The sequence below is a fragment of the Parasteatoda tepidariorum genome, chromosome 7 (assembly GCF_982258835.1).
Source record: "Parasteatoda tepidariorum strain Cologne lab strain chromosome 7, Ptep-v5.0, whole genome shotgun sequence".
NCBI classification, from domain to species: Eukaryota; Metazoa; Arthropoda; class Arachnida; order Araneae; family Theridiidae; genus Parasteatoda; species Parasteatoda tepidariorum.
In genome coordinates this window covers 63,336,170-63,353,141 of record NC_141761.1, presented here as the reverse complement: position 1 = coordinate 63,353,141, position 16,972 = coordinate 63,336,170, and the positions used below count along the sequence as shown (strand labels likewise).

General features: G+C 28.7%; 2 protein-coding genes across 2 annotated transcripts; one reads left to right on the top strand and one right to left on the bottom strand.

The window, feature by feature from the left end:
- Nucleotides 1-2,387: 2,387 nt before the first annotated feature.
- On the bottom strand, nucleotides 2,388-15,493 carry LOC107451270 (uncharacterized). The gene is made up of 4 exons (XM_016067317.4): nucleotides 15,429-15,493; nucleotides 12,609-12,723; nucleotides 5,052-5,167; nucleotides 2,388-2,484 (listed from the first exon to the last, which is right to left on the bottom strand). The coding sequence occupies exons 1-4, from the start codon at nucleotides 15,471-15,473 to the stop codon at nucleotides 2,437-2,439; spliced, it is 324 nt and encodes a 107-aa protein (XP_015922803.1). The 5' UTR covers nucleotides 15,474-15,493; the 3' UTR covers nucleotides 2,388-2,436.
- On the top strand, nucleotides 9,115-11,060 carry LOC107454817 (THAP domain-containing protein 1-like). Its single transcript, XM_087167944.1, has 2 exons — nucleotides 9,115-9,420; nucleotides 10,513-11,060. The coding sequence occupies exons 1-2, from the start codon at nucleotides 9,350-9,352 to the stop codon at nucleotides 10,706-10,708; spliced, it is 267 nt and encodes an 88-aa protein (XP_087024070.1). The 5' UTR covers nucleotides 9,115-9,349; the 3' UTR covers nucleotides 10,709-11,060.
- Nucleotides 15,494-16,972: the final 1,479 nt, after the last annotated feature.

Genomic DNA, 16,972 nt, shown 5'->3' with positions numbered 1-16,972 from the left:
TCTGTTAAAGCTATTCTACTTAAAATTTTGCAACATACATTTAACAAAATGATTCCTCTCAGTTGTCACACTATATTAAATCACCTTTATACATTGATAAAACAAGCGCTACAAGCCGAATATCAAATTTTAAAATTTTAGTTACTGCTTTATTTTTTATATATTATATAGATATATATGTATATGTCAAAAGAATTATATATTAAATATAATCCATAAATAGAGCTTGCATCTAACGAGCATTCATTTCATACCTTTCCCACAAACAAAGCAAAAATATTGATCTAATTATCTCAGAAAATGTGATGATGTGTCTTTAGTAGCTCGGGAAATTGATCAGTCCCACGTTACTGAGATCTGTTAATATTTAAATATATTGTCCAAAAAGATATAAAAACCCTCTTTCCAAGGTCAATTGGTCTCTTCTTTATCTATCCCCCAGCATGTAATGTTCTCATTTTGGGGGGCTCCAGTCCTTACTTTAATAAAATTGTATTATTTCTCCATGTTCCTGAATCCCTTTCCAGAAGCACCGGCCACACTACGAATTTACAGTGTTAGTGCTTTTAAAGCTTAACAAATAAGTCGGCAGGATAGTTTCCAGACGAGAAAAATTATTATTGAGAACTGACAATGATATTTAAATAAGCAATAAAATACATCTTTTAATTATCTACTTTCTCTTCTAAAATGATTCATAACCTTGGATTAGAAATTCGAATGCGTGGATGCGTTAAAGAAAAACGAGGAGAGCTATTTTTCTCTTTATTATTTTTTTTTTCTCGTTTTGATCACCAATTAAGCATGGAATTGTTCTACCACCAGAAAGGTGGCAAGCCTTATTGAATCAGAGTGGAGAATATATAATTCAATAAAATATGTACTGACTATAAGAAAACCGTCTTTCATTTTAAAAAAATACTTTTTTTGCCATGCTCTAAGGCATTGTGCATAATTTTCCAAATTTTGTCTTATTTTTCAGATTTTATCACATATTACCTAACCATATTTTATTGTTAACATTACTAAAATTTTTACCAAAGCACTTCGGTCAAAATTTCCGAGATTTTTTATGTTCCCATAGAGCTAGAAGCATGGTAAATTTTAGCATATTTTGGGAATTTTGACCATACTTTTTCTTCGGTGTTCTAAATTAACCAAAGCAGAGCCTCAAGACTATAGATATAATAAGTGTATATTCACAAACGAAATATTAAATTTTAAGTCACATTCTAAATTTAAAAAAATTAATTAGTTTCTTTTTCCTTCATTTAGTATTAACTTTTATGTAACAACTTAGAAATTCTCTTTTTTATTTTTAAAGGATCTGACTTTTTTAAAATTATTTTCTTTATTTTTCTTTTTCAAAATACTAATCATTCTCGAATAAAGGAATCTTTCATCACAACAAGATCAAAATAATTTTTGTTGTTTCTTCAATAGAATACAAAACAAATAAATAATTTTCTACCTATTTCATCAAATTTTCTTGTAAAATAAGTTAAATTATTATGCACACGAAATTCTAATTTTAGCAACTAATTGTGAAAGTATTGAAACAAATGAAAACAATAAAAGTAAACAACAAATGAAAACAAGATATAAATAACATTACCAGGGAAAAGGAATATTTACTGACTAGCATATACCATGCCTAATGAGCATTTTAATTATTGTTATTTCTACCGATGATGCTATTTCTGCTGATGTTTTATTCTTTGTTATTTAACGAGAAAACAGTGTATTGGTAACAAATAAGGGGAAGAAGAAAAACCCCAAAACAGAATGCTTGGCAAGGTAATAAGATCTGTTTTTTAGCTTATTCTATATATTTAAACATTAGAATTTATGTAAGTTAAGTAAACAACAAATGAAAACAAGATATAAATAACATTACCAGGGAAAAGGAATATTTACTGACTAGCATATACCATGCCTAATGAGCATTTTAATTATTGTTATTTCTACCGATGATGCTATTTCTGCTGATGTTTTATTCTTTGTTATTTAACGAGAAAACAGTGTATTGGTAACAAATAAGGGGAAGAAGAAAAACCCCAAAACAGAATGCTTGGCAAGGTAATAAGATCTGTTTTTTAGCTTATTCTATATATTTAAACATTAGAATTTATGTATATTTGAAAACAAGAAGTAAGAACGGTTCATATCTAAAAAGGCTGACTTGGAGAAAACCTATCTTCACCGTGTAATAACTCTCGGGATACTGATTTTTTACGTTATTGGCTTGTCATAACTTAGTAATCCGTCATTTTAGGAAAAATGTGCATAAACCTATCTCCTCTCTCCCCAAAGGTCTTAATTTAATATTTAAAGAATGGAATCTCAAAGATAAAAATTCATAAAACAAAATATGATAAAACTACACAGGTATTTTGAAACTTTTATTTAATAATAAAATGATTAATAGAAATCAAGTTATTCCTCTTCTTCTCCGCTGTTCTCTTGACATTTTCCGGCGAATTTCTGCAAAAGAAATTTCTTTGGTTCAGAAAATATTTTAACAAAACAATTTCACAAATTATAAGTTTCTCGGCTGAAATAAAATAACATGAATTTCTTATCAAAATATTTTTAACATTTCATTTTTATTCTTATAAATTGTTTTCAATACGTCGATAAAATATTGAGCTATTATTACTAATTGAAGGAAATTATAACTATAAGTGACTACTCTAACTGTTGTTAAAATATCTTGTTTCGAGAAAAAATGTTACTCGTAACAAGTAATTAATTAATTGTAATGATGATAATATATAATGATTACATGCAATCGTTATGTTTACATGTAATGTGTTTACAATATGTTATCATTGCAACAAATTAAGATTTAGGCAATCAAGGTAAGATGTAATCATAAATCATTATTTTTTTAAATTGTAGTTCAGTATTGTATGTAAATGTGATTACAATTATAATTTAAAATTGTGAATACTAAAAATCACTATTAAAATTCTAATGGTTGCTCATAATTAATCGGGAAAACACGTATTTGATTACTTGCGATTTTCTCTTCATGATATTTTGAACAACTCTATATATTGTCAAATAGCAATATATTTTGACGTCAATAGGAATGGAAAATCTCTATAATCAAACTTCTGTGCTTTCTAATCTGTAACTGTATTAAAATCTGTAACTGTTCTTATCATGAAATAAAATAAAAAAAATTTCAAAAGTTTTCTTCATTATAAATGAATTTTTTGTCCCTAGAATTGCCTTAAGATAACGCCTTTTTCTTATAAGGTGAGAATTTTAAATATTTAAAACAATATTTTTTACGGAAATTTCAAAAAAGATTTATAATACTCGTAATTGTAATAGAAATATTAGTAACTTTTATAATGCCAAAATGTTTTTTTAAAAAAATAGATTTTAAGCTTTTAAAAAGGCTTTTGTATCTTCTAACTGACCTTCTATCTATCTCTTGTATAAGTAGAAACTCTTCTAATACATATATTTTTTTTTAATTTAAAGAAAGTTTTTTTTAATATTCTTTTTTAAATTAAACTATTCAAACTAATATTTAAAGGGTCAATTTTTTTTTCTTTTGTAAATTATTGATTTGAAGGTTGCTGATTGAAATATATTTTAAAATATAGAAATCGATAATTTCAAGCAATATATGAGATATTAAAAAAGTCACTCAGGTTATTATGGTTAGGTCATTATTATGGTTAGGTTATTATTATGGTTGGGTTATTATTAAAATCAGTTAGCTTAATATCTTATAGCAGCTCTGATTAAACTTCATCATTGTGACAAAATAACTAATTGCCTATACAAAATTAAGTGATCACAACGTTTTGATTGCAGAAGAAAATTAAGAAGTGTTAAAAAGTTATAATTTTGAACACTTATTCAAGTTACATATAGCAATCAAACTAGTTTTGATCATTTTAATCCCAACATCCTCAATCAAGGTTCCTCAGACTTCGGTAGTGTATTTTTTTCCCACCGAATAATTAATATGATATCGTTGACATGCCTAATTTCTTGACTTTTTTTTTTAAAAAAAAAGTTACACATTAAGGTCGGTGATTGCGGAACACAGTGTAAAAAAATAATATTTCGACGTTTTAAAAAATGCTTTTCTTTTACTATTTTTTTCAAAAATTTTCAGAATATTTAATGCTTATTTGAATAATAATTGCTATCTTTTTACCTCCATACTGTTTTTGATATTTTACTATCTTATAAAGTTCTACCCCCATGAATCCCACGAAACACTAAGAAAAAATAAATGTGCCCTTTAAACGTTAAAGGTTAACGGTTAAAAACCTAATTCTACAACACCCCTTAAATATCATGGTGTTTCTAATGTCACTTACCAACCAGCAAGCTGGTTTAGTGAAACCAAGCGAATTTATGGCAGAGGGTGTATTTCTTGTTTTTCAGCGGTGCCATCCGTGACCAAAAATACGACTTCGGTCACACACACGTCACAGCCCGTTTGTAGGGCAGACCCTGTCATGCATCCATTTATTCATCCAGGGATCATAATTTTGACCTGGACCAGAGAACGATCAGTATCCAATTCAGTACCCCCAGAGGATTTGTTATGAAAACCCCCAAAATTTATTTGTTATGGGAACATGGAGGACTTTGTGACCCTATAAATTTAACACACATCAGTCACCATTTACTACCTGAGGAATCTTCGGTCAGCGGGGATCGAACCTACGACCTCTTGAACTCGGGCCCAACCAGGCTATCTCGGACCTTAGTTATCGTACATCACTTTAAGAAATTATTGTAATTATAGGATTTTTATTCAAATTTAAAACTTGTTCAGTTCCCCAAAATCAATGGCTTATTTTAAATAAAAAACAGCGTAAAATTATGATCAATACTCTTTTTAAAAGTTTGCAAGAGAATCAGATTAAATAATTTAAAATTTCCTTTTATTATTATGCTAAAGTTTGATCATTAAATTTTTTGCCATTTTCAACTATTCGGCATTGAAATTATTATCAAAAGTTTATTATTTGCTCCATTGATAATTTTATATAAATTAATAAAGAAATACTTACTCCGATAATGCCACCCTTTGATGAAACACACTTCAGTTCATCTTTGCATGGACATCGGACTTTGAAGACGTGTTTCTTGAAAAGGTTCTTCAGGGGCTTCATTTCACAAATTTCGTCTGAAATGCAGTTGGAAAAAATGCAAAATTATTACCATTTTGTACGCACCTTTTCGAATAATCATTAATTTTAAAAATATAATTTACCTGAAAAAAATGTCCAAAACAAAACAATATATCTGCTTGAAAATAAGCAGAAAAAGGAAAAATATACCAAAGTGTAAGGTATTAAAGTTAAGGACAACAAATCCTATACAATTAAAGTAAGAAGTCCATATCTACATTATACATCAATTTTCCTATGGTTCTTAATCATAAATAAATAGTGTTGGAAATATAGGGCAAGAGCATGCCAGATCACGAACCTTAAAATCATCTATACCGGGAAAGTGAAAATCGGAAGATAATCTTTAATTTCGAAAACATCAATATTCTGAATTTAAAATTGTACGAGACTCGTAAACATTATAAAGAGCAAGGTTTTTACTGCATTACCTAAAAATATATTATTTTATTCACAGATAGATAATTAGCTAAACAACTTTGAGCTTTAATCAACTAGGGGTCGGTAATTCCTTCTATAAGCCGTTTCAATAAACCAAGGACTAGTTTATTCTAGGTATATCCTTTCATTTAGGTTTTATTCGTAATTTATCAGTATAAACTTTAATGCCAAAAACCATTTAAAGCGTACTCGATTGATAAAAGTAAAAAATACTGAATACTTGAAGAGCTTATTGGAAAAACATGTGAACTGACATTTTGAAAACTCTGTTTTCCAGGTTTAAGAACAAACTTCAGATGGTTGCAAGTACAAACCATTAAATTATTCGGCTAAGTCGAATTTCCGATGGAAGAAAGTAATTTAGTAAAAGTTTTCAAAAATATACCCAACTTTATTACGAAAAAGATATGAGATCCCTTAATTTGATCTTTACTCATACATATTCTTGTTTAATCTTATTTTACTAAATTGGGCCAGAATTATTATTTAACTAACTATACTTTCTTTATGCATTTATTTTTGATAGTACTTTATTTTAATGCATTTTCCAATATCCTACGACACCAATAGGGGAATGCAAAATTTTTCTTTCGAAAAAACTTCTGAAAGTTTAATATCTTTGTCAAAAGCATATGTGGTTTCTAATTAACTTCGCAGTTTTCTACAAAATACTCTTTCAATTTTTAATAGGCCAGTTCCCGAGTAAAAACAATTTCTCAATACTGAAATAATCAGAGAAAAACTGGAAACTGTTTAGAAGTTTTCTCAAGTCCGATATGAATAACTGAGTTTTGCCTCCTCCGAAGTAAGTATCAATTTACTGAAGCCATCTTAAATTTACTGAAGAAATAAGGAATACAAGAAAAGAGGAAAACTTAAGCATTATTATCTAGATAAGTGAGATAATGTTTCCGATTTATTTATTTTTCATCTAAATTGAATGAGACTAAATTGAATTTATGCTACATTGAATAAGACCTAATTGTATGAGACTAAAGTCAAAGTTGGTAGGATTATTAAAAGGTGATTACCCCATGTCTTACTTTCTGAATTTAAAGAGCACGATACAGGATTTAAAAATCACGAAAAAATAATCAAGGAGATCTAATAATTCGTCTTAAATATATTCTAAATATTATTTATCATTACTCCACTTTTTAATAAATATTTAAGTTGAAAATTATTTTTTAAAAAATCCAAAACTGCTTGTTACGAACGTAGCATAATATGTTTTGCTGCAGCAACTAGTTTTTAATTTTTTTAAAAAATTATGTTTCTAATAGTTGATGAAAATTAAAGTGTAAATGACACCAAAAGTTATTTTTTAAAAAAACTATTAGACAGCTATTATTATTTAAGCTATTATTAAAATAATTACTATTCCTATTTAAGCGTGTGACGTTCTTACTTTTACAAGTGAAGCATAATGCATGTCCACGCCCTCATTGGCGAGATTGTAATGCGCCAAGCGTAGCTTTCTAACGTTCTTTTCTCATTCAATAAAAAATTACCAAACGTTACAGTCCATTTGACTCTATTAGCTCCGACATCTTTAGAAAAGAACGCTAGAAAGCTACGCTTGGCGCATTACAATCTCGCCAATGAGGGCGTGGACAATGCATACTAACAATATACATTATGCATACGATAAAGGCATACAACTTCTAAATTATTATTCATATTGACTTAGTTTTAATGTTATTCTATTTAGCGCACAAAAATCAAATGGAAAACAATATTTGTGATTTTTCCCTCTATAAATTCAATATGGTGACTAAATCTCACCTTAAGTGAGAGAAAAATATCAAATATCCATATTTGATCCAACCCACAAATTGTGAAATAATTTTCAGCTTTCTCCAAATTAGTTTAGTATTCAGGTGCTCGAGGACCTGATCTACTAATAGATTTAATTCTAGAAATTTGTTCTGTTTTTCTTAAGCATAAAACTAAATTATTATATAAGGAATAAGCTTATCACCGAAATTTACTGATACCGTGGTTGAGAATATTTATTTTCATGATTTAATGATAACATGGTTCTCGGTAACTTAAGAAATAATACACTTCTTTTAGGCATCTCACAAACAATATCTAACACAAAATATTAAGAGCATGAGGCTAAATTGCTTCAGATTGTAATTTTAACCAATAACCAGTATTATCAGGTCATTTGCACAAAGTAATAATTTTGTTAATACTATAACTAAGGAATGCAATCCCTTTAGTGTACTTTTAATAATATTACCTTTGTTTTTTAATACCATTTGTAAAACGATCTGTACACTACATAGCTCGGGAAGACAAAAAATTTTAAGAGTACAGAGTATCCCGTAATCTCTGCAGAGTGTCCCTTAATCAAATTCCTTGTCAAAAGGAATGCTCATACTCATAAATGGCTCTCTACTGATATTTAAAGCAAAAACAATAAACCAGAAACATTATCAACATATGACTAATCATAAGAGAGGAAGGTAAGATTAAAAACATTAATACCAATTTGATAGATCAAAGAAATTGTGAGAAAGTGAAAAACGATTATTCAAAAGACCTTCGAATTTAATCAAAAATTGATTTGGATTCATTGGACAGCAAGAAATTTAGGTGAACAATTTCCATCAGGTAAACTAAAAATGTGCATGTAGTCACATTTCTGTAGCCACATTTTTTATTTTCCTTTTCACTGTCACAGTTTTACTTATTTAGTTGCTAATTTTTGTTTGTTTATTTATTTACCTACAACGCACATTTTTGTGAGCATTCGAATCAATTTATGCCTTTATTGCAAAAACATTTCGTGTAAAAAACAATCATATTTTTAGTAATATACACTCTATAACAAAAAAATCGACGCACCAAGAAGGAGTTGTTCGATTAAAACGAAAATTGGTGAATAAGAAGACAATGTACAGAATAATAAATGATTAAAATTTCAGAACAATTGAATAATTTATTGCAGAGTTACAGTAACAAGTTCAATAAGGTGTTGATCCGCCTCTAGCCTGGATACAAGCTGCCACACGGAGTGGCATAGACCGATAAAGCTCCCGGATGGTCTCTTGCGGTATTTCCTGCCAAATTCGATGCAATTGTCGAACGAGGTCATCAACATTCGTGCCAGATGCAATCGCCTTCCCATCGTATCCCAGACATGCTTGATGGGAGAGAGATCTGGTGATCTGTCAGGCCAAGGAAGAGTTTGAGAAGCTTGCTGACAGTTCATAGCAACATGTGTTCATGCCGTATGTGGTCTGGCATTGAAACTCGGGGAAAACCTGAAGGGAGCTGCAAAAGGAACGGTAGCAAAACAGATCTTGGGATGTCGTCGACGTACCGCTGTGCAGTAAGTGTACCTCTAATGACGACCAAAAGGGTCCGACTGTCAAAGGAAATGGCACCCCAGACCATAATGCCGTGTTGAGGGCCGGTGTGGCGTGCAATAGTGAAGGCAGGATCCCCCCTTAGCCCTGCGCGTCTCCAAACACGTCTTCGATGATCGTCAGGACACAGCATAGAGTAAAGAGTATAGGTAGAGTTGACATGAGAAAGTAACAGTGAAGCCATCACTGTAACCGGTCGGCCATATTGGTTTATGCAAAACATTTGAATGCTGCTATCTTCTACACGTTGAACTTGCTGATCAATGTTATCTTTATCGTTTTTTTTTTATTTCTCTTTAACGATTTTCTTTATTTTACCTTTTAAACATTGAATTTAATTATATTTTGCTTGTAAAAATGACGAACTGCATTGCATATGGCTGTACGAATCGATGGACAAAGAAAATGCCTGGAATTTCATTTCATAGGTAAGTGTAAATTCAATTCTCTTCATCATTTTCTAATTTAGTAATTTTAAATTCTGTTCTTACAGAATGTCAGAAGACTAAAGATTTTTTTTCTTCTTCTTAACTATTAGCTATTCATTTCAAACCTAATCTTGATTCTTATCAATTTTTATTGAAATGAATCAAAATAGAATTTCTAAGTGGCTTATAGAATATCAAAACTATAAAACTAATTCTAGACAAGATAATGTAATTTTGTTTACTTTTATACTGCTTAATTGACAATTAATATGGCATAATTATAGTATCATGTGTTATTCGAATTAGTGGGAATGGTTAAAAGTATTTATTTTATTTGATACAATATTTTTTGCTTTTATGAAATTTAATCTATCATGAAGAGTTTCTCAAATAATTTTGTGTGTTTTTCTGTTATTTACTGTTATTGATCATTATTCCGTAATCTAAACATTAAAAATCAGCACTGTTGCTTTTTCAATTGTAATTCCAAACTGTTGCTCTGCTATTAAGTGGAATTTAAAAATATGATCGTAATGTCTAGTTTGTCAACAATTTGATTTTTATTCAACCGCTATTTAATTTATGATCACTCTTGCACTGATGAATGACATGAAATTTTTTTAGAGCTTTTAACACACAAACATAATTTAAAAAATCCACCCAAATTGTTACTTTTTTTCACTTTTATAACCTTGGTGGATACCTTTCCATAAATTTTATAATAGAAAATCCAGTGAACTATAGAAACTGGCAAAAATCTGCCATATTCTCATTTTGCGAACTACTTCAGTTCGTGCATTTTATTAATAATCGATATGCATTTAGGTTAATGAAATAAATTAAAAGTTTCAGTTGTGGGTAATCTGTATTGTAGTCGTGGGTTTTAGTTGAGTATAATAGACTGAAAACAGATTATTTGTGCTACTGCATTTATTTTTTTGAAATTATCGACTGGATTAACTGTAATTATCAAAATTTTAATAAAGTTGCTTCTAATTGCTAATTATAAATCTTTTGAGTCGGTTCTTTAAAAGACTTATATAATTAACGAGTTTTTATGTTCATGCTTTTAAGTTGGAATTTTATTTGCAGTTTTCCTAAAGATGAAAAACGTAAACAGTTATGGATCAAAGCTGTGAGACGAGTTAATTGGAAACCTTCTTTGTGTAGTAAATTGTGTAATGAGCATTTCTCAGAAGATATGATTGATAGAACAATAAATCTGCTTGATGGTCTTACAGATTCATTGATTAAAAAAAATTTAGTGAACAGAAACTCTTATTGTTAAATAATTTAAATATTAATTTACTCTAATAATTATTAAACTATTTATCATTTTCAATATTATTGCAAAAATCATTTACAAGATAGTGACAAATTAAAGTATTAATTCAAATTTTTTAACAAATGTATGAAATGCTTTTTACAACTCTTATTAAACAACTATAATTTATGAAGGGAAAGTTTTCCTTCTAAAATTAATAAATGAATGAAAAAATTGTTAACAATAAAGTTACGTTTTTTTAAATTTTTGTTTTTTGTGTACTTTAAAATGTGTGTATAAATAAGTGTATATTTTTAAATTCTTATCACTTGTAATACATTTAATGCAATATTTTACTGTTGAATAACCAACATATATTATTCTTATTTGTGAGTGAAGAATTATTAATCTTGACTAATAAACTCTGATAGTATTTACTTTAAAAAAATATGGAAATTGATTGTATATAATGTAAAAATAAATAAAATGATTTCTTTTTCTTTTATGTCTGTATTTTTTAAGAATAAAATAAGAAATTCATTTCCATGAACTGAGAAAAAAGAATTTAAAAGTCAGTGTTATTCTACTAAATGAAAGAAATATATAAGATAAACATAATAATATATTTAATTCAAATTTTTTAATAAATATTAATTTATTTTTTTTACAACTTTTATTAAAGTATTAAAATTTAATTATTTTCTATGATGATTCAATCAACAAAAAATGACTGCTTCAATTGAGGGATATAATTTATGAAAGGGAAAGTTTGTCTTCTAAAATTAATAAATGCATGAAAAAATAACTAACAAAAAACTTACGTTTTTTTTAAATTTTAAATTTTTCTTTTTTAAGCATTAAATAAAAAAATAATAGTTTAAAATAAAAAGCGTTTTAATTTAAACTATTTTTCTTTTCATTTATATGTCAAAAAATAAATCTACATACATGAAATATTAGATTATTTGGCCTAAAAATGATTAAATTTAATCTTTAGTTATGTTATTTTTATAAATATTAAATTGTAATAAATGAGGCGCTTTTTTTTCGTGTAACTAAAAGCAATAAAAAATTAAGTTTTGTTTGACACTTAAAAACTTCCATTTACTAGCCATGCAACCATAAGTTACAATGAATGCTTTGCATAATCCAAGATGGCCGACAGTTACTTCAGTTTCTACTCATAGGAGGGTGGGAAATGCCATCTCTACTTATACTCTTAACTCTATGGGACACAGTAGGAAGCGGGATTCGTCGCTAAAGACTATACGTCCCCAGTCGGCATCATTCCAGCCATATCTGTTTAAAACATTCATACATACAAAATTTCAAAGCAATCGGATGATTGCTTCTTGGTGCGTCGATTGTTTTGTTATAGAGTGTATTTTCGCTAATTCTTTCAAACAATTCTTATTTTGTCAATTTTATAAAAATGTTACCTCAATGATACAGTTCGATACTTAAAAATGTATTTAGTTTACGCCCAAACCGAAAATGAAGGAATCTATATACCAAGATTTTTTACATTTTCAATATAACCTTTCAGTGAGTTTTTAATATAAGTGAGTGAGTTCTGTGAATCGTGAGTGAGGAGTATTTAATATAACCTTTCTGAATCGTGAGTAGTGCAGAAGTTATTAAGCTGAAATCGATTTTCGACTGTATTTTTTTCCTTCATTTCTTTTTTGACAAGCAATCTAAAGATATATATAAATGTTGATTATTCCAAAAATCTCAATAAATGTCACAATAAATATCAATAAACAATCACATGCGTGTAATGTTTTCTAGGTTGTAAAAAATTATTTGCGATACATGTCTTACACTAAAGAATTAAGGACGCTCAACAATAATGCACTCAACAGCATAGTGTATATTGTACTAATGAATTTTAAAATTCCAAAAAATTAGATTTCTGACGTACCAATATCGTGCTTATTCTTACAAATTCCAACTGGAGTGTTGCCAATTTGGATGCAGCATTCTTCAGCACTGCATTTCTCTTCATCTCCGAAGCAGGTCAAGGCTGCGTTTGCTGCCTGCCAAAGAAAACCAAAGATAACAGCTCTATAACTTTTTAGGTAAGCAGATGTTTATCAACATATAAATTTCATACATTACGCCAGAATTTCTTTTAAATGATATAGGTTTAAATGATGTATCAAAAATAATAAAAATTAAAAAGCGGTAGCATAACTATAATAAATCAAATAAAAATTTAATTTTTTTTACCTGCTATTTTATGAAAATGTCGGAATATAAGGCTTTATGTCTAAACTTATACATATTATGGTAAATACCATTATCAATTAACGAGAAGACGAAGTTTATTAATAAAACACATTTGTCCAAAGCAGATTTGTGCTTTTTTTTTTCCTTCTTAACTAAATTGAATTGAATGTAGGGTTTAATAGCACAAGGTTCAAAAAGGTTGTACTACGCCTAAGAAACGATTTTTGAAACAAATCAAAAGGTAAGATACGTAGATACATATTACAAATTCATCTTACTAAAACACAAGGAATTGTTGAAACGGTACATAATACGCAAATTCGAAATATTTGTGCGAAAATTCGAAAATGTTAGAGCTAAAAGTTTTTCTTTCAAAATGAAGTTGCCAGGAATACTATATTCGAAACTATATTCAAGAGCTATATATAAAACCTATACATAAAACCTATACATAAAACCTATATATAAAACCTATATTCAAAAAAGTTTCCACAGTTTAACTCTATTTTCGATGTTAAACAGTCTGTTTCATTTTCTCATAACTCACCCGAAATTTTGAAGACGGAAACAAGGCATGAAATACGCCTGAATAAACCAAATAAGTCACGGTTATTTATTAATTTGATAGATGTTAAATGTTAAACTTTCAATAAAACTTACTCATTTTTATGCTCTTATAGACCATATAAAATTATTGATAAATCATATGTAACTATTATTTCGAAGACGGAAAGAAATCCTCAATAAATGCATTTATTAATTGATGTTTTAAAAAAAATTAAAATGAAACAGTTTAAGTGATGAATTATTTTTCTAGTCAGAAATAAATGCATGTAAAAATGGCATTGTCTTTTATTATAAGCATTACAAATACTTAAAAAAATTAAATTAAATAAATATTAAAGAAAAATAGAGTCTAAAAAATAAATTTATTGAAAAAAATACTTTTAATTCATTATTTATAAAAAATGAATTTTTTAAATTAAATAATACATTAAAAAATCACAAATCAGTTTTCACAAATTAAATATTTTAAGAAACTCTTTTCCGACGAAAAAAATACACTTAAAAAAGTTATTTGTCTGACTAAATTTTTGAAATCGTTTTTCCACAAATTAGACTCTTAAAAAAAGCTATATAATTCAAAATAGATATTTTTAAGCACTTTATACTTCAAAATATTTATGCTTAAGGAGAACAATTGGCTAAAAAATAAATGTGTTAAGAAAACCTGTTTGTTATAAAATAAATAATTTTAAAAGCAGTTTAACACAAATTAAATACTTTAAAAAAAATCAATTTTTTTTAATAACCGTCATTGAACAGCCAGCCCAACTTCGGGTTTACGACTACTAATGTTTAAATCCTTAGCTTTGTAATTTTGAACCCAATCCAGAAGACTGGAGAACTCCTGGTTCAAGTATAGGGAAACATTTGCCTTCGTGGAGGACTTTTTTTAATGGAACTAATCCGCGTCTGCGTCACATGGAGAGGAAAACCACGAAAACCAACCACGGTTAGCCTGACGGCAAGGGTACTCGAACCCATGATCCGTTTACCACTGAAAATATTTGACGTTAGCCATGTGGTTGGTGCGAGCAGGGTGCGGAATTCGTATCGACCAGCCATCACTGGGATTCGAACTAGATCCACCTCATTGGAACAAAAATGCAGTTTATCACAAAATACATATTAACAGAACAATCCTAATAAAATAAATATTTTTAAAAACGACTTTCAAAATAACTGCATTTAACAAAATATTTTAAAAACTAATTTGGCACAAAGCAAGTTCTGTTGTTAAGTTATTTGCCACAAATAGAATACATTCAAAACGGGATTTCACACAAAATTAATATTTTAGAAAAAGTGATTTAAGGAAAAGGAATACATTTAAACATAGTCTTCCATAATCAAAAAAAAAACATAAAGAAAACCTATAAACTCTAAAATAACAATTTGCCACAAAATAAATGCGTTTAAAAAATATTTACCGCTAATAGTATATGCATTTACTGAAAAAAAAATACCTATTTGCTGCAAAATGCATATAAAAAAATTATTAACTAAAACATATATACATTTAAAAAAAAAATTTCAAAAAATAAATTAATTTAAAAAAGACTTTTCGGCTCATAATTAAAACATTTTAAAAAAACTATTTGTCACAAAATGCTTTTTTAAATATTTTTACATTCATTTGAAAAAGACTTTTCAACCAAATTGAAACAGTTTGTCATCAACTATAATTTTTGTCAAAATAATAGCCATTGGTGGTGTAAATTAATTATTAAATGCATTAATTGCTCATCAGCTTCATGCATTATCTATATAGTATTGCGTATTTAAAAGAACTAGCGAATTGGATTGGTTCTATTTTAAAAAAAATCTAAAATTCCACAAAAATAATAAATTGTTTTAACTGTCAATGCACCAGAACCTTTTTATAAAATATTTTATTTTTATTTCTGATTACCAAATAAATTATTGTGAGCTACCGCGTAGTACTTACCAAGGCGCAAAGTGTGATGACAAGTAAAGCTAGGAAGACACGCATGTTTAGGCCGAAATTTTATCGCGATAAAACGTAGATAACCTGCAATTTTTCTACTCTTATATACCAAACTCCTTACAGAAATCACGGTACTATCGCCACATCACTAAAATATGTAAATTTGAAGTACGAAATGGTATGAATGTTCAAATTCTCACAGATACCTACAGCTGCTAAATGTTTCTTACTCCCACCTAGAAGATACCTTCTTGCGTAAGCTAAGACAAGAAATAAAATACAATTGATAATCAGCTATCGGTTTTCACGTGGCTTATTCTTATTAAAATGTTCAAATTGCTTTTTTTTCCTTTAAATGATTAGTTTTTATTTTTCAGAAATGTTTGATTTCTGGAAAACTTGTCAAATGAACATAGCTTACTCTCTGGTTATTCAATTCAATGACACTTTTTTCGAATAATATTTTTGCTATAAAATAGTTTACTATTTTTGATCTTAACAAAACTGTATAAACTATTGTGAATTTTATATTGTATACTGTCATATTTGCTTATAACGAGCTCTGATTTAACGAGAACCCGGCTTTAACGATGAAATTGAAAATATTTGGTTTGTATAATGTTAAGTCTATTAGAGCATAGCTCGCTTTAAACGAGAGAACATCAGTTTCAGTGAGCAATATTTTTGTGATTCATAAATCTTGCATCTTTCCAGATTTTCTAATCCCTTCTTGAAAAAAATCCTTTTATATCCAAACTGAAAGTTAATGACGACCCATAAATCAACAGAGTTGGTTGGTTGGTTGGTTCATTTACGTCGCACTAGAGCTGCACAATGGGCTATTGGCGACAGTCTGGGAAACATCCCTGATGATGATCCGAAGACATGCCATCACAATTTTGATCCTCTGCAAATGGGATGGCACCCCCGCTTCGGTAGCCCGACGACCTGCACGCGAAGTCGAGAACTTTACGGTAGAACAGTTTAACGAGGACCAATACCGCACACCCTCGGTTCCTACGCAGACTGATCCAAGTGGTCACCCACCGGCACACTGACCGCAGCCAGTAAATCAACAGAGAGGCAATAAGACAGTTTAAAGCAAAGTAACTAACTTTTTTTGTACTGTACAGAAATATAGAAATAAATTATTTAAGTACTGCATTTAAAATTCAGTATTTATTTATGAGCTTTTATGATTTTTTCCCAAACTCGTTTTAAATTAGCACTCTGTCATAATGAGCAAATGTTGAGGTCCCTTCGTGCTTGTTAAAAATGAGATCGACTGTTTATAATTCTCATCCGAAATTTTTTTCATAATTATATCCAAAAAATTATCATGTTGAGCTGGAAAAAAACATAGAAAAATGATATAATCAATATTTGTTGTTAATTTACTGTTTCAGATGACAGCTATTCGTAAAAAATAGATTCGAGATTATTTTTGTTTTGGGTACATGGGAGAAGGAACGGAAAATTAGCAAGCACGAAACTTCAAAGCATGAGGCTACACTTTTATAGTTATTAAAGTTAAATTTTCAAAG

What these genes read in the sequence shown, in the direction of transcription:
- LOC107451270 (XM_016067317.4), bottom strand. Translation starts at nt 15,473, where the DNA reads ATGCGTGTCTTCCTAGCTTTACTTGTCATCACACTTTGCGCCTTG. An exon ending in TCATCACACTTTGCGCCTTG is followed by an intron (nt 12,724 to 15,428) that starts GTAAGTACTACG and finishes TTTCTTTGGCAG; the next exon opens with GCAGCAAACGCAGCCTTGAC. An exon ending in TAAGAATAAGCACGATATTG is followed by an intron (nt 5,168 to 12,608) that starts GTACGTCAGAAA and finishes ACTGCATTTCAG; the next exon opens with ACGAAATTTGTGAAATGAAG.
- LOC107454817 (XM_087167944.1), top strand. Translation starts at nt 9,350, where the DNA reads ATGACGAACTGCATTGCATATGGCTGTACGAATCGATGGACAAAGAAA. An exon ending in CCTGGAATTTCATTTCATAG is followed by an intron (nt 9,421 to 10,512) that starts GTAAGTGTAAAT and finishes TTTTATTTGCAG; the next exon opens with TTTTCCTAAAGATGAAAAAC.